At 41.7% G+C, this 26,417-nt stretch overlaps 4 protein-coding genes across 6 annotated transcripts; 2 read left to right on the top strand and 2 right to left on the bottom strand.

The window, feature by feature from the left end:
• Nucleotides 1-608: 608 nt before the first annotated feature.
• Nucleotides 609-12,259, top strand: LOC117786566. 2 transcript variants are annotated; one of them, XM_034624894.1, is made up of 8 exons: nt 609-1,319; nt 1,404-2,594; nt 2,663-4,336; nt 4,745-4,912; nt 5,674-5,947; nt 6,024-7,685; nt 9,711-9,926; nt 9,993-12,259. In XM_034624894.1, the coding sequence occupies exons 1-8, from the start codon at nt 1,284-1,286 to the stop codon at nt 10,328-10,330; spliced, it is 5,559 nt and encodes a 1,852-aa protein (XP_034480785.1). In that variant the 5' UTR covers nt 609-1,283; the 3' UTR covers nt 10,331-12,259. The 2 variants fall into 2 exon arrangements, with proteins under 2 accessions (XP_034480785.1, XP_034480784.1); XM_034624893.1 differs by having other exon boundaries at nt 2,663-4,912.
• Nucleotides 12,260-12,306: 47 nt separating this feature from the next.
• Nucleotides 12,307-13,808, bottom strand: LOC117786567 (vacuolar protein-sorting-associated protein 36). The gene is made up of 3 exons (XM_034624895.1): nt 13,648-13,808; nt 12,876-13,589; nt 12,307-12,817 (listed from the first exon to the last, which is right to left on the bottom strand). The coding sequence occupies exons 1-3, from the start codon at nt 13,741-13,743 to the stop codon at nt 12,434-12,436; spliced, it is 1,194 nt and encodes a 397-aa protein (XP_034480786.1). The 5' UTR covers nt 13,744-13,808; the 3' UTR covers nt 12,307-12,433.
• Nucleotides 13,809-15,178: 1,370 nt separating this feature from the next.
• LOC117787647 (liprin-beta-2) lies at nt 15,179-18,295 on the top strand. The gene is made up of 3 exons (XM_034626224.1): nt 15,179-15,648; nt 15,711-16,738; nt 16,810-18,295. The coding sequence occupies exons 1-3, from the start codon at nt 15,406-15,408 to the stop codon at nt 17,705-17,707; spliced, it is 2,169 nt and encodes a 722-aa protein (XP_034482115.1). The 5' UTR covers nt 15,179-15,405; the 3' UTR covers nt 17,708-18,295.
• A 34-nt stretch (nt 18,296-18,329) lies between these two features.
• LOC117787645 lies at nt 18,330-26,349 on the bottom strand. 2 transcript variants are annotated; one of them, XM_034626222.1, is made up of 2 exons: nt 26,251-26,349; nt 18,330-21,013 (listed from the first exon to the last, which is right to left on the bottom strand). In XM_034626222.1, the coding sequence occupies exon 2, from the start codon at nt 21,003-21,005 to the stop codon at nt 18,537-18,539; it is 2,469 nt and encodes an 822-aa protein (XP_034482113.1). In that variant the 5' UTR covers nt 21,006-21,013; nt 26,251-26,349; the 3' UTR covers nt 18,330-18,536. The 2 variants fall into 2 exon arrangements, with proteins under 2 accessions (XP_034482113.1, XP_034482112.1); XM_034626221.1 differs by lacking the exon at nt 26,251-26,349 and adding an exon at nt 22,570-22,781.
• Nucleotides 26,350-26,417: the final 68 nt, after the last annotated feature.

Here is a 26,417-nt window from a genome sequence, read left to right on the forward strand (position 1 = left end):
GAGATAGCGCTTGCACAATAAACCTGAAATGGGGAAAATAACTGATATTGAATTTTAAGCATAGTTGACCGTTTATTAGAACGTCTGGCAGCCTTGAAAAAGTTACCGTTAATGATGAATATTTTTGCAAAAATTTTAAAAATTTTGTCAAAACTCGAATTTTTGATTTATATAACTTTTTCCCTCTAGAATAGCAAACACTGCATTTCTTATTTATTACGTTTTTTTTATATAATTTCTAGTTTGAATATTTTTGTAATTATTGATCGCATTTCTTTTGTTGTTTTGATTTGTGAATTTAAATCGTGCGCTGTTTGTGATATTTTCACAAAAGGGTGGCAGCCTTGCTTTCCAGATTGACACGACTATCGTGTGCAACTATTGGTTGCCAGTGTCACCCTACTAAATAAAAGATGCAAATTATTGCTGAAGCTATGCTGCTTTTATCTTAGTAAAAGTGTTAATAATATTAATATAATTATTTATATTTACTATAATGCAAAAAAAATCTGAGCGAGGCATAGTTTTTGCATTTTTAATTCAAAATTGTTACCATGATTGCAAGCCCATATTGTATAGTTATCGGTATCGATAACACAATTATTGGCTGCCAGTGTGTACGCGTTTTCGGCGAGAACGTACCATTGCAAAACTAAACTTTCTGCATAAAACATAAAAAAACATTAAACAAATGAAAGACATTGAATTTTAGCAACTCCTTTATGAGTTTGAGAAAACGTTGTGGTGCATACGTTGAATTTAAAGTTAGCACTTTGTATTTGTGTGTGTGTAAGAAGCCAAAAAGACCGTAGGCGAAAGAGGGGCGCAGGCGAAGAGAAAATGTCACGCAAAGCAGCAGCAGCAGCAGAAAAAGAGTGAAGAAATTACATTTGGGGGAAGGAAAAGCGCATGAAAACTCAACAATAACAATATTAAAAGACTCTGTGTGTGCAAAAAGGCGCAATTCCAATGACAATGCTTATCCCAAAATCGAAATTGTGTTGAAAAATAAAGCGAAATCGAAAATACGAAATTGTTGTTGTTGTGTAGTTGTGTAGTTGTAACTCGGGCAGGCAGACACCTGCAAGTGCAAGGAGGAGCGATGAAAACAACTGAACTGGTCCTGGGGAGGCGCCTAACTACTACTGTTCTCGTCCAGTTCTGTTCTCGTTCTCGTTCTTTGGTTTGAATGTCGTCGTCGTCGGTTATTGAATTGGAACTCAGTTGCAACAGGAACTGGGACTGGGACTGCGATTGCGAATTGTGCATCTCTCGCTGGCACAATGCAAAGCTTGGACTCATCATGCCAAGAAGCAGACGTAAGTATTGTCGGGTTGTGGAATAGTCTTAAAGGATTAGCATATTAATATGTATTGAAACTGATTTACTCATCCGATTTATAGTTCATCATAAATGACACGCTCAAGAAGCTAAAGGGCGATAACCCACTAAATGCGAGTGCTCCGGGCTTGTCCCATGCCGTTGGCTCGGCCATTCAACAACAACAACAACAGTTTGTTTACCAAGCGACCCAGAGCTCACCACAGCCGAATGCACAGGCACAGGGTCAGTCACAACAACAGTCACTGGGACAACAGCAACATCAGCAGTCGTACCATCAGTTACACACCGTGCTACAGGCCGCATGTTCACCCACGCTTGCCATCAACAGCCAACAGCAGCAGCAGCAGGTGTCGCCTGCTCCAGTCACTGTTAGCTTTCCAACGAGCAGCAAATCGTTTCTGGAGACGAGTCTGCTGCAAGCGATACCTCAAATACCAGCGCAACCGCCGATCTGCATATTCGACGATGACGAGTCGCCCACTGAACTGCCCCCGGGGGGTGGCAACATTGTCATACTCACAGAGCAGACGCACGTCAGCCACAACGCAGCCTCAACGCCCAGCGGCTTGCCGTGTACGGCAATTACGATAGCACCTTCACCTTCATCATGCTCCTCCTCAACGACGACGCTGTCCAATTTCAACTCGATCACGTCGCCGTCGCCGGTAGTTCCTGACCTGCTGTTGTCAACACCGCCGGGTGTCAATTCCAGCTTAAACAACAATAGCACGCCCTCCTCCACCACTGCACATATTTTTCAGCACCTGCAGCAATCACACAGCAGTAACAACAATAACAATAACAGCAACAACAACAACAACAACAATAATAATAATAACAATAATAATAGTAAGAAGGCTGATAGGCGACCACCCTCTAGCAGTTCAAACGCATCATCTGGCAGCGGGAGCGGCAGCAGTCATCACCACCAAAATCACCACCTGCACCACAACCACCATGTGCTATCATCGCCAGCATCATCGCCCAGCAAACGACAGAAAAGCAGCTGCAGCAGCAGTAGCAGCAACAAGGATTGCAGTTCCTCTAGTCGCAATACAGCTCTAACATCTGCATCATCACGTGCTGGTTACAATAATATCATTAATGCCAGCAGCACTCAGGGCACCTCCACCACCTCCACCTCTACTAAGCGGGAAACGACCACAAAGTTCATGAATATACACGACAAAATTAAGGAGCTATACCTACAACTGCTCGGGAACGATCTGAACCACTTTGCGGAAACGGGGGTAAGTCTGCAACAAATGAAAGCAAGTGATGATGAATAAATGATCTAACATATATTTTGTGTCTATAGCTGAAGCAACGAAGTCGCTCTTTTATTTTGGAGCGCCTGGTCGAGAGTGAGCGATTAAACACGATTGTGGTGAACCTGTATCCCGGCAATAAAGGCTACTCCCTGGCACTGCACTACGATGAGCAATTAGTGCTTAACCCGGTCACAAATGAATGGATTGTCGCTGAACCCGCCCACTATCATGGCATCCACGGCAGTGAGAGCACCTTCGACAAGAGCAGCACTAGCCGAAACAAGGCGCAGGCAGAGAGGGAGAGAGATGGTGATGGTAGTAGTAGCCAGCTCAGGACCAAGTCGAGGCTGGCAGAGAGCGATTCAACTGGGGACTCAGCGTCGGCGCCAGTGTCATCCAACTATGGCTTGGTGGAGGTACTGCGTTGGCCGTATGAAAACGATTTGCTGTTGCAATGCATTGACCGAGAGCTGCTGCCAGAGTTTCTCATGGATCTGCTGAGCGCCGATACCGTCAGCCTGAACTCGCCCCAGGATGGCAGCGAAGGGTCACGAGTATATGCCAAGCCCAGCGTATTTTATGCTGGTTGCGTTATTGCGCAAATTCGCGATTTTCGCCAGACTTTTGCCACCTCAACCAATATCTGTGATATGAAACACATCCTGCTGCGGCCCAGCAATGCCACGCTATTCGCGGACGTGCAGCAGCTAGGCAGTTCGCTGGGCTGGGCTGCCTCAACGCCAGAGGATCGTCTGGCGTTGGAAAGTCAACTAGTGCTGGCCACCGCGGAGCCGCTTTGCTTGGAGCCAGACCCTAGCATCGGGCGACAAGCCATCAATGCGCAGCACGAACGCCAGCGTTTCAATTCGCACGAAATGCGCCGCCAGATGAACAAATTCACCCAGGTGGCCATCAACCGCAAACGCAAACTGGATCAGTTCACACATCACAAGGGGCTCGAACTCTGCGACTATCTAACACGTCTCCGCCAGCGACCACGCACCTCCAGCAACAGTACTGCGAATGCGACTCCTGCAACGGCACCCAGCAACAATCCGCTTGGTGGCGTCATGCTCTCCTCATTCACTTCAAAAGTACCGCGACGGCCGCACGAAGTCATTCGACCCATACGACCGCCGTGCCTCGAGTATCCGGCGAATCTAAAGGTTCCCGAGCATGTGATCAGCGTTGAAAAGTATGCCAAGACTTTTGAGCCGCTTAACGAGTTCAGTGATGCGTGCAAGGAAGGCTGCCAGCCAAACTGTCGCCACAACTTTCAGCCGCAGCTCATCGAGGAATATGTTCTGGAGACGGAGCGCGAAGCGAGCGAGGGCAGACGAGCCCTCTACCACATCAAATTGTCCATCTACCAGCGTCCCTCCGACGCAGAATACCTCGGTGAGCTGTACGTGGATCGCGACTATCGCGAGGGAGAACGCAATGGTGAATCATGCCGCTTTGCGTTGGGCACTCGTGTCCATGCGAATCGTTATATTCAGCAATTCCGCGAGATATTCACTGAGGAGGGACGCAAGGCAGTTAAGATCACTCATCTGATACCCGGACATGTGCCAATTGTTACCCACACTGGGCTAACGAATGAGCAGCGATTACTACTGCAGCAGCAACAACAACAGCAGCAGCACCAACAACAACAACAGCAGCAACAACAACAGCAGCAACAACAGCAGCAGCAGCAACAACAGCAGCAACAACGACAGGTTCAGTTTACTCAACAGCAGCAACAATTGCCCGCCACAGTGCACCATGTGGCGCAATCGCATCCGAATGTTGTACTTCCGCGGCAACAGATTGTCACCAAGACAGTCAACAACGCAATCAACGTGCACCAAAGTTTTCGTCAGCAACAACAGCAACAGCAACCAATTGCCACCACTCAGTTTAATGTTGATGGTACATTGCAACTGCAACAGCAGGCACAACTCGTCACTGGGAACAATGCCATCTTACAGCAGTCGTCCCAACAACAGCAGCAGCAGCAGCAACATATACAACTGCTTACATCCAGTGGAAACGCGTCTGCAACGACCACCCACCAGGTGAGCTTAAGCAACGGATCGCTGGTACTGGTACAGCAACAACAGCAGCCTCAACAACAACAGCAGCAGCAGCAGCAACAACAACAACAGTTGGCCACAACGCTGCAGCACTCAGGAATCACAATACAACCAGCCAACATGCAACAGCAGAAATCTGTTGCAACCGCTCAGTTAAACACGGCCATTGGCGCCAATTCCGCATTGCGTGCCCAGCTCAACTCCAATGTGCCAATTCTCGTAAGTTGACTACATTCCTTTTCGGCGTATAAATTATCTCTAGTTGATGTTGTTATATTTTGGCACAGCTTGAAATTGATTAAATTGTTTTTTTGGGCTTTGATTAAATTAGAAATTAAAATCCTAACTAAATATATTTAGTGGCGATTTAAATCACAAATAAAAATTATTAGTATTGAAAAAACGCATATAAAAAATATAGTGGTAGGATAATCTCAACTAAAATGTTAGTGGTGTTATATTCCAGTAAAATCTTACTGAAAACTTGATTATTTTTATTAATTTTAACCTTCAATTTTTTAGTTAAGTTATACTGATTAAAAAATTTAATTACTATTAGCAGCTCAGTCTAATAAGAAGTGGAAATATCCATAGTAGATTGATATATGCACAATATGAAAATAGTCTAGTCTCTACATTGTCATTACTTGATTATACATTTTACAAACAAAAAACGCTATATAATATAGCAGGAATTGGATAAATCTCTTGTCTCTCTCGAGCGATGTTTGTTTTTGTAGTGTTTTTATAAGTACACTTCATTAAAATGGGATTTATAAGAGGATATTTTTTTTGGGCAGGATAACAATCAGTCAGTTTGTGAGTAAGCCTTCACTAAGATACAAAGGATCAAAGTCCTTAACTCATTATTATGTTCTAGTCTACTTTGAAATTAATCGATTATAAAAACAATCCAAAGTATTTTATCTTTGATCTGATCATTTATTGATATCGAATTCGATTTATTTTGTTTGTCATAGCAATCCCAGCTGAAGTCTGCTCCAGTCGTGAGTTCACAACATCAACTACTGCAGAAGCAACAACAGCAGCAGCAACATCAAATAACCACCACAAATAATAATACCATCAGCAACAATAACAATAACAACAACAACAATAATAGTAATAATAACAATAACAACAATAGTAACACGGCAATCCATCCAAATCCCGCAATCAACGCCATAGTCACCAGTATCATGAACTCTGCCAACCAATACCAACAGCAACAACAACAACAGCAGCAACAGCACCGTAAGTTTGAAAATCGACAGAGATTTTGCTTATTATTCAATCGACTTGACTCATTGCATTATCCGTTTGTCCACAGCCGGCAACACACCAATTCCCACCAGCAACAGCAACGTGACGACAAACATCAATAGTAGCAGTGGCAGCAGCGGAAATCCAGCGACAACAACTCTCAAGAATTCGGGCAACGCGTCCATACTGAACCTGCTGAATAGTGCTCCTGCAGCCATGACAAGCACACCGGTTGCCAGTGGCACCTTCACAACCTCGTCCACGGGGCAGCAGCAGACGCTAACATTGGTGCAGCATCAGCAGCAACCAGCACCCAACACTGCAGATGCAACAACGGCCACGTTTGTGCAGACGACTCGTGGAGCTCCGACGCTTGTGAGCGCACAACGGAAGCAGCCTTCCAGCGAGGTACTGCAGAACCTGCTGAACGCGAACCGTAAGATTAACATTGTTGGCGCTGGCGGAGCAACCACGTTTCGCACTAACTCAGCGGGTAATCTTATAGCCGTCAATCTGAACCAGGCACAGGGTCAAGTGCAGGTCCAGGGTCAAGCAGGTCAGGCACAACAGCAGTCCTCCGACGTGAGTCAAACGGTGCGTGTGTCCATGTCGGCGCTCGCATCGCAGCTGGCCTCGCCGCCTGCTGTGATGACGAATCCAACAACCAGCTACGGCGCGTACACGGTCAGCACGGGCGGAGTCTGCGGCAGCCTCAAAATACTCAATACGGGCCAACAGCAGCAGCAACAGCGTATATTGAGCTCACTGCGAAGGGATAGCACTACTGCGCCGCCAAATGCCATAGTAGTGGGGATGGCGGCGCCTTCACCGGGTAGCGACTCGAATGCATCAAATGCAAGTGGATTCGCGGTGCCCACCAACCTAACATCTACAACTGGCGGTGGCAGTGGGACGCTTAATGCGCTGCTCACCAATGCGACGACGCCCTCGCCATCCGGCTCGGATCACTCGCAGTCATCGCAGACGCATCAGAACCAGGTGCTGCTCGACAGACTGAGCAATGTGACATCCAATGTGTCAGCAGTGGCCATGCCGCACATGTCGCCGCAACAAGCGCAAGCGACACAGCAACAACAACAGCAGCAGCAGCAATTCATTACCAAGACATTAGTGCACTCGCCCGCCACCTCATCCATACACTCACCGATGTCTAGTCCGCATCCGCAGCCGTCAGCCTCTCCTCAGCAGCAACAAACTACTGCCACGCTTAACCTACAGGGCATTAATCTGTCGCAGCTTCAGGGTGCCATGGCAAATTTTGCTGGTCTGCAAAACGTGCAAGTGCAGATTCCAGGCTTCACGCAGCCCATTTCCCTGCAGTTCTCCGGCAACAATCTTCAAGCACCGGTTCAAGTGCAGCAGCAGCAACAGCAGCAGGGCACGGGTGCAGGCGGTACGACGGCTGGAGCTTTGACGCAAGCGCAGACACAGCAGCGCAGTGTGCTGGTCTCAGTGCCCGTATCGACGCAGCAACAGCAGCTGTCGCATACCATCACCTTGCAGACACAACCGTCGCCCCAGCAGCAACAACAGCAACAGCAGCAGATTCAACATGCACCGCCCACGGGTACAATCGTAAGCCTACCCTCAACGGTGGCTGGAACACAAACGGTGGTTATTACAAATAATACAGCTGGCGGCGGTGGAGGAACCGGCGGCAATGCCAGCGGGACAGGAGCCACAACGGCTATGCTTACGCTGCCCATTGGTGAGTCATCCAAGTAGCAACTGTCCTTGTTTGTGTACATGCGTGCGTGCTAGAGAAATTCTGACCAGACACAGAAGATTTTGCCAAGATGTCTTGTTCAGATATTTGTTAACATATTACTTGATATTCCTATATTAATTATAAGTATATAAATACGCTTTTATAGCAGTTACTCTCGGAGTACAAGGGTTCATTGCAATTTATGTGACAGAGTTAAAGACATAAGGTATATTTATTATTATCAGCCGAGTCTATATAGCCATGTCCGTGCGTCTGCAACCCAATTCGGCACACATATCAAGTTTGTTGTACACCTCTCCACAATAAACACGCGAGCGCCTAAATGTATGCAATATTATTTATACTACTGTTGTATTCAATTTGTAGAAACAAATTAAGACTTTTGAATTTAAATGGTGGAGGCGTCGAACAGTCAATATCAAGAATACATGCATTTGACAGAACACGAAAGCATTAAAGACGAAATTTTGATCCTTGTTGATGCTGTTGGCACCTCAAACAGAACAGGTAACACAATTTGAAAAGGTGTTTTGGGCAGGACTTCAAACAGAATCGAATAGTGGTTCAAGTTAGCGTTTCGGTTCTGTTTGTATTTTGGTTTTTGGCTACCCAAAATCTTTGTTTATCAGTTTCGTAACGACTACTGGATTTTTGTATGGTTCAGGGCTAGTTACACTGAAAGCGAAACGACCGCGGAATGAAAACTCCATATACAAATAACAGTAAAAAATTTATTCGCTGTTTTTTTATATGGAGTTTTTCATCCGCGGTCGTTTCGCTTCCAGTGTAACTTGGCCTTTCGGTTTTAAAATACCGGTATTATTTCGGTTCAAAAAAAAAAAGAACTAAGTGTTAGAATTGCTATTATAACAATAGTATTTATATAAAAAAAATATTCTTTGATTTCAAAAAAGATAAGATCAATATTTAAATTTAAAATCAAAATTAGTTTGTAAAACAAAGATTTCCTCTTAACAACATAATTAAATTTACTGCTTGACTGACGTGAAACAAACCGTTATACATGAATCGGTTATTAATCGTTTATTTTGGTGTTTCTGTTTCGGTATAATAAAACAGTCTTGTTTCGGTTAAGGTTTTATTTACGGTGTCCAATCTCAATCGGTTAGTACCAGTTAAAATTAAAAAACTACTCATTATTAAAATTACCACTTTGACTTATCTTTGATACGATTAAGAAGATATAATTCGAATCAACGGAGTTACTGAGGGCCATTCCAGAAAGGCATTTTGTTAATTGCAACAAGGATTAGATATGAAGAAGAAACAACTTTGATGGTGACGAAATAGGTTTTGCGAACTAAATGAATGTTATAATAATTACAACCAAATTAGGGATCAAATTTTTCCAAAGTTGTATGTGTACTCAGCACAACATTTGTTCAAACACTCGAAATTTTGAAGAAGTTTCTCTTATAAATAGAGTACATTTGTCTTATAAGATACATATACTTTTTCAACATAGTTCAGAAGTATTTTAAATACTTATTTGAAAAACAAAATACATTAAAAGTACGGTAAATTATAGTGCTTATCCGCAAAAATGTTATACGAAAAGCTGACCTTCAATGGCCGTTTAAGCATAAAAACAGAGGGTACGAATAAATGTTGGGCTGACTGTTTATTGAGTAACTTGTATTGTAAAGTCGGGAACTCGACTATAGCTTTCTTGTTATAAGTACTTATTTATCTATTTTATTGAATATGCTTAATTTTGTACTTTTCTGTTTCTATTTCAATTTCTGTTTCGTTTTTCGTTTACACAAACCCGTTAACAACTCGTTTCGATACTCATGCAACTAAACTATTTATGTGTCTTGTATTTAACCCATGCCATCAGTTTAAAAGCGTCACCGTCTAACATGCTCTAACCCACGGGCCTACGGTGGCGTTTAGTTAGCGTCTTTGACCAACAGATTCATTGTAACCTAAAACAACAACCAAAAAATCTCCCCGCACACCCGTTCTGCTCTTTGCTTACAGCTCAAATAGTCGGTGCCGGAGTACAGAAATTAAATCCTCAAACAATACGTACCTCAAGCGGTGTTGTCGCGTCCACGGCCGCCACAGCCATCCAGCCGCGAGCACGCAACGTTCAGGTTGTGGGAACGAAGCAGATGGCCAGCAGTCGACAGCTGCTCACCGCGCAACGCCAGATCGGTGGTTCCACATTGAAGATTGCGACAACACCGGTTAATGGTGAGTAAACCAAATGATTGAAAGAATGTTGTCTGAAATGAATTTTGTTAATCTCGCCCCACACAGCCAATGCAGTGACCAGTAGCACAAGTCTCAGTGCAGGGCCAATTGTGATGTCTGCGCAGAAGCTTCAGCTGAAGACCGTTAAGGCGACGACGCAGCAGCCACAGCAGCAGCAACATCGAATACTCAACCAGGGCACCGCCTCAGCCGCCTCCCAGACGCTGCCTAGCCCCAGCCAGGTGCAGCACCAACAGTTGCAGCACATACAAATCGCTGGCCGCTCGGCTGCGACAAGTGCGGGTGTCATGAACCAACGTACACTGACGGCGTTGGCGGCGGCGAAACAACAACAACAGGCAGCAGTCAATCGACGGCGTTCCACCACCGATGCAACCAAGTAAACCAAGTAGTGGCGCTGAGTTACCAATCGAGAGTAGGGAAAAGAGAGCAGCATCTCCGTCTCCTAGCTTCAAGTAGATGCAATGGGCGCAGTACTTGCTACTGAAGTATGCAATTAATACAGACGCACTATTCATTTTTGTTAATTGAGTTAATTGAGGAGAGAAGACAAGTAATAAGGCTACGCGTTGTGTATTTGCATGATATTATAGTTTATGGTTACAACTTATAAATAGCACTAATAGCATACATTGCATAACCATATATCTACATGTATTTTGATGTGTATAATTGTAAGTGTAAATTGTTTGGGCTGATGTACTGGTAAAGCTGCATGAGATCAACATAGCAGCTCATTTCAATTTACAATTATTGCTAATAAACTGGAGTTAGCTGAAGTCTCAACTAGGAAGCCATCGCCGATGGAGATGATGATGAGTGTGTCCCTTGCAGAATATTCTGCTAAATTACAAAACGAATTAGGTGTAAAGCTCTTATTAATTAATATTTATCTAATTGTACATAATAATTGTTTCATATATAAACGTGCGCCGAAACGCCATGTCAATAATGTCTATCAATTTGGCTCTTCAACTCCAATTTGTTACACCTTAAGTCTAATTACGTAAGCGTGCGTGCTAACTTTAAGCTTAAATAGTAAGGCAAAGACGCCCTCACAAAACAAAACAAAACAAAAAGGAAACAAAAAACAAAGCAAAGCAATAATAAGATGAAAAGAAATTGTAAAATTGATTGTAAAACAGAAAATGGCTAATTATTACGATTTGAATTAGTTACAAAGGTATGAACAGGTGTAATGGTTCATATTAATATAAATATAAATATACATACATATGCATATTGTACTATTATTATTATTATTATTAATACTACTACTATTATTATTATTATCAATATTGCTTATTATTTAATTGCTTAACTTAATTTAATTTAAAATAAAATCCCATTTTAGTTTGTATTCAACCCAATTACAACAAAAACTAAGCAAAACAAATTAGTACTCGTACTTCCAATTGCAATTTACATTTTACAAAAAAAAAAATTTACAAAAAAAAAACAACAAAAATCGAACGCAAAAGTCAAACAAATCATATTAAAAAAATTAAAATTTATTTGTAATAGAGCAATGTAATACGAATCGAAATGAAAGTAAATAAGCTACAGTTAGTTACCATTTGTAAATTAGCTTCAACAAAATATATATGATTAAACAAATTTTGTTTTTTTCACTAAGCCCGTTCTTTGTAGCATGAAATAATTTATTTAAGTAACTATTTTAATTATGTTACGACTTTTGCTGTAATTGTAATAGTTTGGCATCGTTTGCTTTTGCTGTACAACATAAAATGCCTATATAATACAAAATACCCTATAAAATAACGTAAAATATATATAAAAAAAAAGAGAAAAACTGAGGTCCCCAACTATACACACGCATACACTCAAGAATAATTTACTCAATGTTAATATTATTAATAATAATAATAAATGTGATTTAAGAAAGAAAACATGGTACTACCTAAAAATTATAAATGTTACGATAAACCAGGTAGTCAGGGCAGGAATTGCGCACGAATCCGTGTCTGGAGTAGCTCCAGATCAAATGTGAATGAAATATAAAATTTTAAAGATAAAGATAATTACACAAAAGTAATGCAAATCAATCCGAAAAGCAGCATAAGCTATTATATACCTATTAACATAAATGTAACTTCAATTCAATAACTGCTTATCTAATTACCTGACGTAGAATCTTTTCATTTAAAGTATTCATAAAACTGATTACGTTTAAAGACAAAAGATAATTACTTTCGAGAACTGAAATTAAAGGCCCGATAAAAGTCACTCGATGGTGGATAGTAAGCAAATGCATCCAAGAAAGACTTCTAATAAATCAAATATAAAACAGTCTTGTTGTGTGAATGTACAAAATTCAAGTGTGCCATCAATTCATGAGTATCTTATTGCGAAAACTGCACATCTGAACAGTGACAGTCGAATTCATGTTTGTATTTTACAAAAAAAGAGTCAACAGAAACATTAATTACATATATCTTGTATAAACTGAGATGCAACCATGACAGCTAGTCAACGTTCCGATGAAGTAATAGATTGGCGTAAAATCGCAGACCCTCCACGGACTCATCTCGGCAAACTTTTCCGAGTCGTTCGGCCACCAACAGTCGCTCCTTGGCCAACAGCAGCGATATGCCAAGCTGATTTGCAAGTTCCTCCACAGCTAGGGATTCAGCAGCATTGACTTTCTCCAATGTGTCAATGGCTATAAGTTCATCATCGTGGGATTCCAGCTGTAAGACCATGGCTCCACTGGGAAAGCGACGGAGTTTTATTGGACCATTTAGCTGTTCGCAAGCGTGCAACAAATCCTCAGGCGAGAGAAGTTCAAGCCCACGAGCGCGATTTACGCGACAATAAACATCGGCCAGAGACATCATGCCACCATGCTCCTTAGAATCCACAAATTAATACAAAATATGTATGCAGGATATATTCCAGAATACTCACTTCGATGGGATCCAGCAGCATTTCGCATATTTGTTGGGCCAAGCTATTGAAGTACGCCGTGTTGCTGGTGAAGTTGTCCCGCGTCACAGGATCATCAATGCCCAAGCTGAGCAAGTAGGACTTGAAGCGCACCGTTTCATCATCGGATATTTCACCTTTTTGCTCGCGTATCTTACCACTAATACTTTTCGACAAGCCAACCATGTCCTTGGCCATAGCCATAAGGACACTTAGATCCTGGAACGCAAGTGCTATATTCTCGTCTGTTGCCTTAGCCTTCGCTTCCAGGTGACGCTCTATGCCACCAATACCAGTACGCTTTTGAATCCTCGCCAGCCTTTCGTTGACATTCGCCATGGCTTCTGGATCTTTAAGTATTGTCTCATTGGTCAGTGAGATTTCCCAGACCCGGGCAGTTAAAGTCTCTCGCAGAGCATTGTGAAACTCTACTCTTAGTCCATTCTTCCCCGAGAGTTTAATATGTGTCGCCCGACTTGTGTCCAATGGACCAGGCCCTTTGCTTACATCTGGCGGTCTCAGGTGCATAATAATTCGAGTCTTACGGCCAAAGAAATTCGAAGTTGTTTCTTCGCTGAGTGATATCACATAGCTGAGGGGCAGGCAAAGTGTTACAGCTGCTCGAGCTATTTCCCCAGGACGTCCCCAGAAGAGCCTATGAGTGGTCAGCACTACTTCCCCATCTTCAAACTCCGTCTGAAAAGAATGTCGTCATGAGCACAATAGTGAAATTGAGATGATTAAGGTGTGCTACCTTTTGATCGCCATCGTAGATTTTAACATTGCGATCCCTGCTTACAAAGGACTCGCTCTCGACCAATCGGGCCTCTTCATAGGCAAAGCGATTCATAGTCGACTTTTAATGGAAATTCCTGTTTACTATAGATTTATTTGTTTTGGTTTACAACATACTAGATTTGTTCTATTAAACTAGTTCCTAAAGTGAACGAACAAACTAAGTCCCTCTTTGTAGGTCATTTAGTTCAGCGACTAGAATTCTATTCTAGTTCGTTCAGTGAACGAAAAGGGCCGTTGTTTTCGGCGCTCCCGCCTTAAGCCGATTGTTGCGACTCCAGTAAAAATTACCGATGTGGTGTGTTTTTTTTTACTTAAAAAAAATAAGTACATTTTCGAAATAATGTATTCTTAATTTTTGTACCTTTTCCAAATTTTTTTTTTTTAATTTTCTCGATTTTATGATATTGTTCTTTTTTTTAGAATTAAATTTTCTAACTTCTCTTCCCGAGGGCTGGCGATCTTCAAACCTTCATTAAAATGTTTTACCTTAATTTTGTCTAATTTCAAATTTTAAATTTTAATGAGATTAATTAAATTTTTATTGAGTTTTTAGCGTCTTTAAATTTTCCATTTTAATCAGTGATGAGCGACAATGTCGACAAAATAAGTTGACCATCGCTTAGTTCGTTCATCAAAAACCTAAATCATTTTCAGGATTCTCTTTATTATTTTAAATTATGCTGGGCTTACACAGTGACACACAATTCTGTCACTTTCAATGTGAACACCAGTGTCATTCCGTGCCTCATATATTTTGTGCCAGAGGCTGGCACGGATTTGACAGAAAATAGTTTGACAGCTGTTTTAGTGGAACCAGCTCAAATGAACCCTGTTTTCCGTGGCAAGCATATCGAGCAAGTTGGTTCTTTTGGAACACTGGCACGACTAATTGTTTTTTTTTTTGCATTTCTTGTTTATTGAAATGGATTTGGTATACATTTTATAGTTTTTAAATTAAAGCGATCTTATAATTTTATTCTCTAGAGAAGCAAAAGTAATATTGGATGAATATATTTTTTAATTGACAATGTTAATTAGACAAAAATAAAGAAATGCTGGTGAAGTTGTGTGGAATGCTCAAAAATAATCATTATCTGATAAATATAAATAAATTAATTTTGTTTGGTGGACGAAAAAGCGCGGCACTTGTTTGCTTTTATTCCTTTTGTGGGACTTGCTTATAAAGCACGAACTTGTTCAATGTTCAATTTTTGTGAACTTTCTGAAGCCGTGGCGCTGTGTGAAAATAGTGAATGAAATGTAGAAAAGTAGTTTTCACATTGACGGCAGTCATTTTGGCTTGGCACAGCGCTGTGAAGCACATCTTAATTGACGTCAATGTGAACACTTTGACTAGTGACACGGGCTGTGAAACATTGCCGCAGAATATGATGCCGCATTGTGCCACTATGTAAGCCCGCCATTACACTGTGTTGTCAGGAATGTATATCGATATTATCGATAGTTCAATTGGCATGTGCCTCCCTCCATAGCAAATTTTTCATTTGTTGCTCTCCCATCTGTGTTTTCGTGCTGGTTTTTCGTGTTACAATTATTAATGTATGCACATTGGCCTTTCCAAAGCAGAAAATTACGTGCCTCAACTGACGGGCTTATGTAATAATGAAGTGGAGCGAGCATTGAACAGTTCTGGTTCACATCGGTCACCGGATACGGATTACTGTGACAGCTTAGCATATCAATTGTATGTATTATGACGACCACGGCCAGTGAGGCGAGCAAAATGCTTGAGGCAGCATTGCAGCAGATGGATGGTATTATATCGAGCACGGCAACTGCCAGTGCTGGTCAGATGCAGATGCAGACCCAGATGCAGTCCCAGGCACCAGCAGGAGTCGCAACCACAGCTTCTCTGACGAGCTTCTGTGAGCGCAACTTGATTTCTGCAACCAATGTGCTGTCAACCGCCAAGACATTGGCTTTGGCTTTGCAACAGGTGAGTCAGAGCTTGCGAAAGTGATGATAATTATATTCAAATCATTAATGTTGTGTCTGTAGGTTGGTTTGGCGGCGCCAGCTCCAGACCCGGTAACCGCTGCCATAATAAGTGATTGGCTGGAAACGCACATACCACGACAGGATTCGGATGAGCGCATGCGCCGCCTGCAGCGCGACAAGGAAGGATTGGCTCTCCAATACCAAATGCTGGCGGAACGTGTGTCTGAACAGGCGGACAGAATTATTGAGCTTGAGGGTCTGCTTACAGACAAATCACAGCAGTTGTGCAGCAAGGAGGAACAGTTGCAGCGCCAAATGATTTCGAAGTCTGCGTTGGAAACACAGAAACTGGAACTGATGAGTGCCTTAAGTGAACTAAAGCTGCATCGCACGGCGCTGGAGTGTGAAAATGAGGTCAACCTACAGAGGGGAGAGGGGAGCATGCCCTACGGCAGTATGGGCAATATCCACCAAAAGGGTTTCGCCCCTGATGGCACACAAGCTCCCAAGACTCCCCCCTCGGCCTTGCGTCACCAAATCAAGCCGCAGTTTCACAGTTTGCCTCGCTCACATGGCGGTGCCACTAAACAAGTTCAGCGCCTACAGACCAACAACAACAACAACCACAACAATAATAGTCGCGGTCTAGATGTGAATGCAAACAGCAGCGGGAAACAACGAAATGTGGCATTCGCCTCCAACGAACAAATATTGATAGACGACAGTGTGCTCATCGATGGTGCTGTCCCCACCGAGGACGCCATGTCAATGTACTCGAGTTTTAGATCCCAATCCCAGTCCACACCCTCACCAAAGCTGCGAGAGCGTTCTGCGCGTGGCTTGCGTAACATCTTGGGCAAGCTGCGACGCAGCAACAGCAGCAATTGCGAACTGACTGCTCTGGAGCAGGCGGAACCAGAGGAGTTTCGTCGCGGGGGATCGCGTGCAACTGCAGGCGGCCGCATCGAATGGAGCGCACAGACTCCAATGTTCAGTGATGCCGCCAAGCATTACAGCAGCTGGAACGCGCAGGAAGTGTGCAACTGGTTGACGCACATGGGTCTGGGTTGCTATCAGGACAACTGCAAGTGCGTGTGCTTGTCATTGTAAATCTGCATAGTTCAATAGTTTAAAAACAAATCATGTCTTGTGTTTACAGAAAGTGGCTGAAAAGCGATCCAACCGTGTGCTTCTTTACTGCTTCGCCCGTGGACATTGAACGCGAACTTCATCTCAAATTGGCGCTACATCGAAAGAAAATCTTATTGGCAATTGACGATATGACGGGCAAGGAGTTTGACGAGCTCACACTAAAGGCGGCAAACTTGGATGTAGCCTGGGTTCTACGTTGGCTGGATGATATTGGTCTGCCCCAGTACAAGGATTACTTTCTACAGGCCAAAGTCGATGGACGCATGTTGCATCGCTTGACCCTTGAAGATCTTTCCCAACTGCATGTCAGCTCCTGTTTGCATATTGCATCACTGCGCTGTGGCATTCTGTGCATGCGTCGCTTGTCCTGGGACGCTGAAGGCCTGATTCGTCGCTCAACCAAACTGGCCGAGGGCATTGATAAAGCCACTAGTACCGATAAGGACAGCGTTGACCTGTGGACGGCACACCGTGTTATGGAATGGCTGAAAACCATAGACTTGTCGGAGTATGCGCCCAATTTACGTGGTGCTGGCGTCCATGGTGCACTAATGCTTTACGAGCCGCGTTTCAACGCCGATTTACTGGCGGATCTGCTTTCTATACCGCCAAGTAAGTCACTCCTTCGTCGTCACTTGGCAATGCATTTCAAGGAACTTGTTGGACGGACCATTATACATTGCAAACGCGATGCGGAATCGGCTCCTGGCTATCTGCCGCTTACGATCACTGCTAAACTGAAGCCACCGAAGCGCTCTCAGTTCACTTTGAAACGTCGCAAGAGCACCAAGGGACAGAGCGAGGTTGATTGGACTGATTTAGTTTGTCCAATGAATGCCGTTGTGCCAGTCTCGATCGCACCGGATCCGGGCAGAGACCAAGATGGTTCGATCAGCTCCAATTAATCGGTGCCTGAGATAAATCAATATTTGCGGAAACGAAGCGCGCAATTTAAATATCGTTAATCTAGTTTTAAGCATAAGCCAGAAAACTGACCCTGAAACGGATGAACTGCCCGATCAAGCAAGAACCAAACATACATACAATTACATATACATATACATACTTACATATTTACATACTCGTACATACTGACGAACAGACAATAAACTGTATTAACAAGAATTTATCTTCTTCACGTAATGTGAGCCAATTTAAAAGCAATTTTCACGTTAGGACAAAACAATCAATTACGTATTTAACCATTCAGGTTTCTAAATGCCCAACTATACATACCTTTTTGAAATTTGGACATTTATATTCTTATACAATAACTAACATAAGACGACTGGAGCCTTAACGTCTTCCAAAACTAATCTTAATGACGAGAACTGAAGTATTTGAATCAGCATATTACCGACCTGGAAATCATGCCAAAGTCTGGCATAACGCACAATTTTGGAGTTTATTTTTTTTACTAACAATTAACTGTATGTATTTGACCCATATTTCTAAGGTACAAGTAAATAAGGCCTTATACATTTTTTACGGAATTCCACTTTTTCATTAAATGGGCTACGTTGGGAATTAAGTTTTGTTAAGCATTTAGTTTATTTTTGTTTTTAACAATAACATTATTACCGTACTAATATTGATGAACGACTAGAGGCTGAGCTTGGTAGATGAACAACCAGCTTGGACGGAATCAACATACTTGTAGATGATTGCCTTGACAATCCATTCGTAAATCTATCAATCTTTGGCAGTGCTTTCGTTGTTTAATTAATTATGCTCCTAGGTGGCCTGGTTTGCACCCAAACTCTCTAAGCCTAAACCGATTTGTCCACTCAGCATATTCTCAATGACGCTGTGTGGCACTCGAGCATCGCTATCTTTGCCCGAATGCTTGTCCAGGTCACTTTCTGGTATATGGTCCTTCCAGTTGCGGAACAGATAGCGCGTAAACTTCTTCAACTGCCTAAACTTGCAATAGGTAGCGCCCTCCGCCGATTGAAGTTGCTGCGTTTGTATCAGGAATCCCTTCTCCTTGAATGTCTTTTCCAGTTTCTCGCGCTGCTTTGAGCGGCGTGAGGAGCGTCGCTTGGTCGTCGCTTGGGTCGTGGGACTCGAAAGCAGGTCGGAGGACTCTATCCTTTTGTGGTAGTCCTCTGGATGCGGAGTAGCGAGATGCATGGGACTATGGGAGTTGGAGTAACTGGACGGACTTTGCGGTGCTACTGGCACCAGGCTACTGGACATGAGCAGAGATGATGTTGGAGATTCGGATGGTATGTGCAGCAGTTCCAGACTGAGATCCGTCGAGGGTGGTGGTATATCTATGTAGAGCTTCTCACTGCTCCCGCTAACTGAGATTCCATGCTGCTGCTGCTGTGGCTGTTGCTGATCCCTTGAGATGAACTCGTAGCCACGCATACTCCTATCACCGGTACCATTATAATACCGATAGTTTCCCTCCGCATCCACTGACAGCATCTTTTTCTCCTGCAGCGTCGGTTTGGCGCCGCCCGTAAACTTAAACTTGCAAATGCTGACCTCCGTGGACGGGCTGGAGGAGTGATCAGCCGGCATGGGTGGTATAAAGATCGCGGATCGCTTGCGTTTGCTCATGGCAGGTGGTGTCACAGTCTCGGTACAGATTGGCTGCTCCATTTGATCTCGCTTGACAGTTGCTGTGGATTGGGGGCTGGTGGCAAAGAAGCCATTTGGTATGGGTATCTTAAGAGCTAGCTGGTTGTCTTTTTCAATGGTCTCGACAGGCAGACCCAGTCGGCAAGACTCCATTATCTGTTGATAATACAGTCCCATTGGCTTTAACAGTAACTTGGCGGCGATCCTGGGCTTCTCCTCTCCAGGAATTGAGGTGATGGGCATGTGGTCATCCGTCAGTGGCGTCGATCGGGGAAAGGGACTGTTACATTCAGTGGTTGTCCCAGTCGATGGCTTGTCACTGTCGCCACTTGAGATTGAATAGCGGTCAGTGGACTGATCCCGCATGCAGAGATTCAGTGGCTCCTCTGCCACGTTGGCCAATCTTCTGGCACTTCGCTGAACAGATCCACCAGGTACAGACTGGGCAGCAGGAGAATGCTTCGACTCGGCAGCTGGGAATTGTTGTGCCGCAGTTGGAGTCGTTGTTCCAGTTCCAGTTGGAGGTATAATAGTGCCATAGTTCTTGTAGATCAGATGACAGATGTCCGCCTTCTTTGGCTTGCGTCCTCGTCGTGGCTTGTAGTTGTCCAAGGTGATTTCACCCATGTAAGGCAGGTCGGCATATTTAATAGTGCTCCGTTTGGGATTTGGCACCTCTGCCATCGGTTCCAGTACTGTCATTGTTGGCGGTGCCGTAGCCACAGTTGCTGATCGGTTCGGCTTGGACTCTTTGGAGGATCCCTGTGCCTGTGCCTGCTGCTGCCGCTCTGCATTGCGCTGAATCTCGGCTATCTTTCTCAGCCAGCTGCGCACGTTCTCGTGTGAATGATTTTGAGACGGGGAAGGAGGCGGAGGAGTGGCTTTGACTGGGGGCACTGGTGGAGCCGGTTTTGCCAGCTGACTGGACAACTGGCGACCCTGCGTTGCCTCGTAGTGAGCAGCATACTCTGCCGGCAGAGCTTGATGGTGGAATCGTAGCTTGATCGCACCTGTTGAGGTTGTTCGCTTCTTTGATTTGGGCTGGCGGTGCTGCGATGTCCGTTGTGCCGGAACCACAGTTGGCTCCTCCACCGGCTGTTTCTTGATTTTGCGGCCATTCATCAGATTGGCCTTCAGCTGCTGCTTGGTTAGCGTGCTGCATGCTCCATTGTGCACGGATTGCTGTTGCTCAGTCTTGCGGGCCATCAATGTCCTGAAGGGATGATCCTGGTCCTCATCGTGGGTGTCATTGCTGGCTCCGTGTGAGATTAATGGATCATCGGAGCCTTGCAGCAGCAGCAACTTCGTAGTGTTCAACTCCAGACGCAGGCGTTCATTCACTCCCGCTGTCTGCCAGCGGTCGCTCTCCCTTTCCCTCTCTGTCTCCTTCTCCAGGTGGTGTTCGTTATCCGCCTCCAACTTGATGCACCGCAGCAACGTGGAAGACAGACCATGTGACAGTTGCTGGTCTTGATTGTGGAATTTTGGCATCAAAATTGTTGAACACATTTGCACTTTATTGTTGTTGGTACTTGTTGTTGTCGTGTTGTTGTTGGAGCTGTTGTTGTTGTGCTCATTGAAGGCGATGGCCTCTTCCCGAGTAAGATCCTGCATGCTCCTTTCTGAAATGGGATGAAGTGAGATCGAGATTAGTTTAAAATACAAATACCATAATTTTTACACATATCGTTAATTTTCTGCAAGACTGTCATAACTCAAAAAACGGCAATTCGAGTTAAACACATTTAAAATATTCAATTTATCATTAATTTATCTTATTTCATTTTGCCCACTTAATGGTAAGTTTTCAAAAATCATGTTATTTACATCTTTTTCATGTAAAATTATTCACTGTCGATTTGACTCCTTAAGTTTCTTCAAGTTCATTAAGAAAACAATAATTGCAAAATTTGAATTTACAATCTAATGTAAATAAAATCATATGGGCCAGTTAAAAAATTAAAATTGTGAAATTTTCTTCCAGAAATACTTTTAAGTTACTTGTTTAAACATTATACACTAGAATTAGTTTACTAGTATTATCATACCGAGTGCATCTTTAAATATACACAGTTTTTCTATAGGTATTCCTTTTTTCGTAAAACTTGACTTCCAAAATAGAGTATTTGTATTATAATTATTATTCGACGAAATCTTTTGTTTAGCATCAAAAAGCTTATGAAAATGCAAAGACAGTACTTCAATTAAAATAGAAAAAAAGTACTATAGAAGTTAAAATATATTGAATATGAAGTAAACAAGAAATACTAAATGTTCGCATGCAAAATGTCGCGTGCGATAGTGATTAGAATTAAATAATAAATAAACTGCCTTATATTTTTGAACCAAATAAAAAGCATCATTAAGTTGCATCAATGCATTACATTTTGAAATTAGTCACATTAAAATATCCCATCAGGTTTCGCTGAAATCAGTGATTGAACTGCTCGCCGTATAAGCGAATTCTGTTTTTATTGTAATTTTCCTGAAAAGCAGTCATGGCCCAAAATCAACCTTTACACCAATTATAGTGATAATCAATAGCTATATGTTCGCCTTTTGCCTAAATAAAAAAATGTTTTTGCATATGTTTTTATACCCGTTACTTAAACAATAAGTAAAAGGGTATATTAGAGAATTGCCTTAATGCACGATGCATTTCACACATGTTTCATAGGCACAGGCACATACATTTCTTGTTGTTGTTGTTGGGAAAGCACGCCGGCAGCCTTTTCCGTGCCGTAGCCGTTAGCGGATCGTATCCGTATCCGTCTCTATTGACGGTGGCGGTGGCATCGCGGGAATTCTATTTAAATGCTCTGCGAACTGGCAAGTGGCGCTGTATCACACACACACACATACACACACACATATACAGAGAGAGAGAGATACACTCACACACACATGCATATAGGTGCGACTAAATCAGAGAACGCGACGCATTTCGCTCTGAAACTGAAATTTGTTTTTGTACATGAAATTCGATTCCCATGGGGAAAGTATTGCCATAAAAGGCTTAAACACACTCGGCTATTCAAAGAATTCAGCACACACATACATATGCATATTGACCATGATAAGAATAATTTCATGCGTACGTACATATGTATGTACTATGTACTATGTATGTATGTGTCAATGTGTGTTACATATTCATAACTTTGGAAGCAAGTATTACCTTTAGTGTTTGATTTCGAAAATAGCCAAGTTAAGATTATTCCTAGATTCACGACTCCTTCAGTCTACTTTCTTAGGTATAGCGAGTATTGGCTTATTTATCCACACGATTGTTACGTTTGATTCACCCGCCTTTCAAACGGATACGACATCTGAATTCGAGAATCGCAGCATCGACACCGCGCGCGTATACATCGTGTTGACATCCAAAACTCAACTAGTTGTGGGAAAGTCACTGAAAGCATCTTTTTTAAAATATGCTCCTTAGATGGATCGCAGCCGGAGACGGAGACGGCGACGGCGACGCAGACGCAGATAGGTCGGAGACGAAGACGGAGAGGGAGAGGAAAATGGCAATGGCGATGACGACGGATACAGAGACGGAGACGGAGACGAAGAGCAAGCACGCCCCACACACAATAGAAGAAAATAGCGCGGACGTGGACGTGGTTGTGGATGGGAACGTTGAGCAAACCAAATGAAAATCAAATTAAATTCTTCTGCCGCTCTTCGTTTTCTTCGGCCAGCGGTGCGTTTGTCGTTGTCGTGCCTCTATTTAACGCCAAAGACGAAGATATTTCGTGTATTCATTTTTAGAAAAATTCAACTTGTTGCCGCCGCGCTGCTTTGCGGCCATAAACCAACAAATTCCAACCCCCTTCTTACCCAACTCCCCCAAACCAGCAACAACGTAACGCAAAAAACACGGCAGAAAAATAGAAAATGTGGAAAAGTCGTTTCGATACCACCCGATCGGTTCATTCATAAACATTTTGTTTTTCTTTCAAGATTCACACGTCATTATAGTTAAAGATTGGGTTTTCCTCTTTATTCTTTAAAGATTGGATTATTTATTTTTTTTTTACCAGGGTCCATTACTGTTATAAGGAATAAATTAAAGAACCACATTTAAGGACTTTTAGTTTGTAAATCATATTTTAAAATTGTTTTGTGACTTTCCAAATAAAGTATTATATTCACCAAAAAAAAAAAAAAACTAATGCCTTTAAATATTAATTAAAATTGACTTATATTTTTTCAATCTTTTGTAAGAGTAATTCCAGACTTAGGTGACATTAATTTTTCAAGGACTTCAAGCACTTTTTTTTTGTTCTAACAAAGACTTTTGTTTAAAGAATTCTTCAATTACTTTTATGATGAAATGAAATTATTGAAATTATTATGATTGATTAATCTTATAATTATTATACTCCATATTTTTCATTTACATATTAAATATCTAATATTTTTAGTTGCTGTTTGCAAATTACAATTAATTTTTTAAGAATCTTAATTTTATCACAATAATTTGTCTGTAAACTTTAGTTTCGTTTATTAACATATAATGCTTCCGATCGGTAAAGCATTGAAAGATAATTTTAACAGAAGTCGCCAAATATTATATTATTAAATTAAATATTTGTTCTTTTATGGAAAGCAAACCAAATCTGATTAAAATGAGTCTAAACTAAAAAAACATAAACGGGCTAGAAACGATTATTTTATTGGAGTAAGAAACTAGACTTGAAAAAAGATTTGAATGTGATAAAACATTTCACAAAATGCTTAATGGGGACTTGATCGTCAAATTTAGATAAATAACGCAAAACAAATTGTTTAATCTAAGTATGTATGGGAGAGAAAAGTGTCACATGTCTAAGTACAGCGTATATCGCAGTCGATCATAATCTACTGTACCGCTCTCATACTAATACGTATTTATTTTAGAGATATTTCTCTTAGTTCTAAGTAAGATGTACAGCAGCTGCAGCGTTCAAGGTGTGCGAGTTTCCCGAGTTCGTGATTCTACGCATAGGTAATCTCTCAGTTGATGATATTTATTAATAGCATTAGATGTCCGAGACTTCTGGTTAGGGCAACTCAGATTTGCCTTGTGCCTGGTTAGGTGTAAATACATATCTATTTGTATGTGTATCTGTGTTTGCGCGTGTGTGACTGTATTAGAGAGACGTAGGAGTGAAAGTGTACCTCTCGGCTTATTAGTTTCGGAAAAGGAAAAATTCCCTCAAAATAGACGACTCTTTGCGTGTGTTTATTTCGGGATGTACCAATACTTGTATGAATATGTATATTTGAACGCATGCATCAAAATATGGGTCAAAGTGGTTTTATTTACAACGAAAATACATTGAGTTTCAAAGAAATGTTTATTTTGCTTATAGGGACACTAAATTCTGGGCATGTAATTAAATATTGTATCTTAAATGGCTTTTAATCTCATGAAATGTAATCAGGCAGAATGTACGCGACTGTTCATGACTTATTCATTAAAAAAGCAAATACCTTTAAAATAATACAACATAAAAATTAAGAAAGCTCAAATCAAGAGCGATGTACTAAGTTTGGTGTCTGTAGCTTTTACAGTTTCTGAAATCTAGATTTTTATAGAGATAGAGAGACATACAGTAATACTTGACTATGTATTTAAAATATATTTGTTGCTAAGCCTCAAATGTCAATTAAGCACATATTTTATACACCTTTTGTAGTTTTTAGTTTCAGGGCCTAGATTACATTTAAAGAAATATAACCTTTTCAAATATGATTTTTTACAATATTTGTGTCTATGCTTTTTATTCAACCATACAATTATTACCAGGAAGTTTCACTTTGCTTAACTGAAGAAGACATAATTAAACTCTATGCGACAGTTTCTAATGCCCAGTTAAATTTTATCAAAGAGATATTATCAAATTTGACACTAATTTCTGTGCATTTTACTTCAAAGTACTTCGCAAATAGTTATCAAACCCCTTGACTAAAAATTGAACAAAAATGGGCCAATTAAAATTTGCTTTCTAAAAAATAATGTAAATGTAACATTGCTCAATGTAACTATTATCAGCATTAAGTATTAAGTTGTATATTGCAGATTTTGGAAATCTATAGACATTTATTTAACACGCATTTTCTATTAACGAAATAGAAAAAATACTCGCCTTAAGATATCTAACGTGCATGTCATGTTTGCATAGGAATAAATGCACTGCTTGCATTGTCAAGCCGCATAGTGCAAGCAGTTAATTTTAGACCGATTGTGTCTAAAAACATATTTAATTATCTATCTGAAACATTAGCACCATTGATTTAGACAACAAAAATAAATTAACGAGCGAAAATAATTAAATCAACTAGCACATTTTAAGAATTATTAATCACGCAGAGACAACGTTCAAATGGTTTTACTTTGAAATTCTCTAAAGTTCTTATTCTATAAGTATTAAATGCGAAATCTGCTGCACTGAGGTGAGATAACCAGAAAAGTTGAGCATTGATAGTAGGTGGGCCAGTTTACAAAGTATTGTAGTTGTCTAAAAAGTCAGCGACTATTTATTATTATTTCTTTGCATTCTACAAGCTGACGGCAGACAGACGGCAGACAGTAGACATGCTTACATCACCATCACCATCACCATCATCAGCAGTAGCAGCAGCAGCAGCATTAACAATAAAAATCAGTGGCTTTTTAGTCGTAGGTTGGGGTTGGGGTTGGTGTTGGCCAGAAGTCTAGCGCCTTTTATTTGTCGGTGTGTACGAATATTGCACATCTATTTTTGTTGCCACAGATTCTGAACTTGCATACATATGATACATACTTACATACATTTAATTAATGACATTCAATAGTATTTTTATTCAATACCTGCTTACGGGTACGTACATATTTGTATTTATGGCCATAACTGCCACTTTGGCCGCCTACGCGCTGCCAGTTCAAAGAACAGCACAAGCACAAGCGCAACCACAACACGATCACAGCCTCAGAGCATTCATAAGCTTAATTCGATTGTGTCACAATTGAACCAATTGGCTCTCTTATCAATAATT

The sequence above is a fragment of the Drosophila innubila genome (assembly GCF_004354385.1).
Source record: "Drosophila innubila isolate TH190305 chromosome 3L unlocalized genomic scaffold, UK_Dinn_1.0 0_D_3L, whole genome shotgun sequence".
Lineage (NCBI taxonomy): Eukaryota > Metazoa > Arthropoda > Insecta > Diptera > Drosophilidae > Drosophila > Drosophila innubila.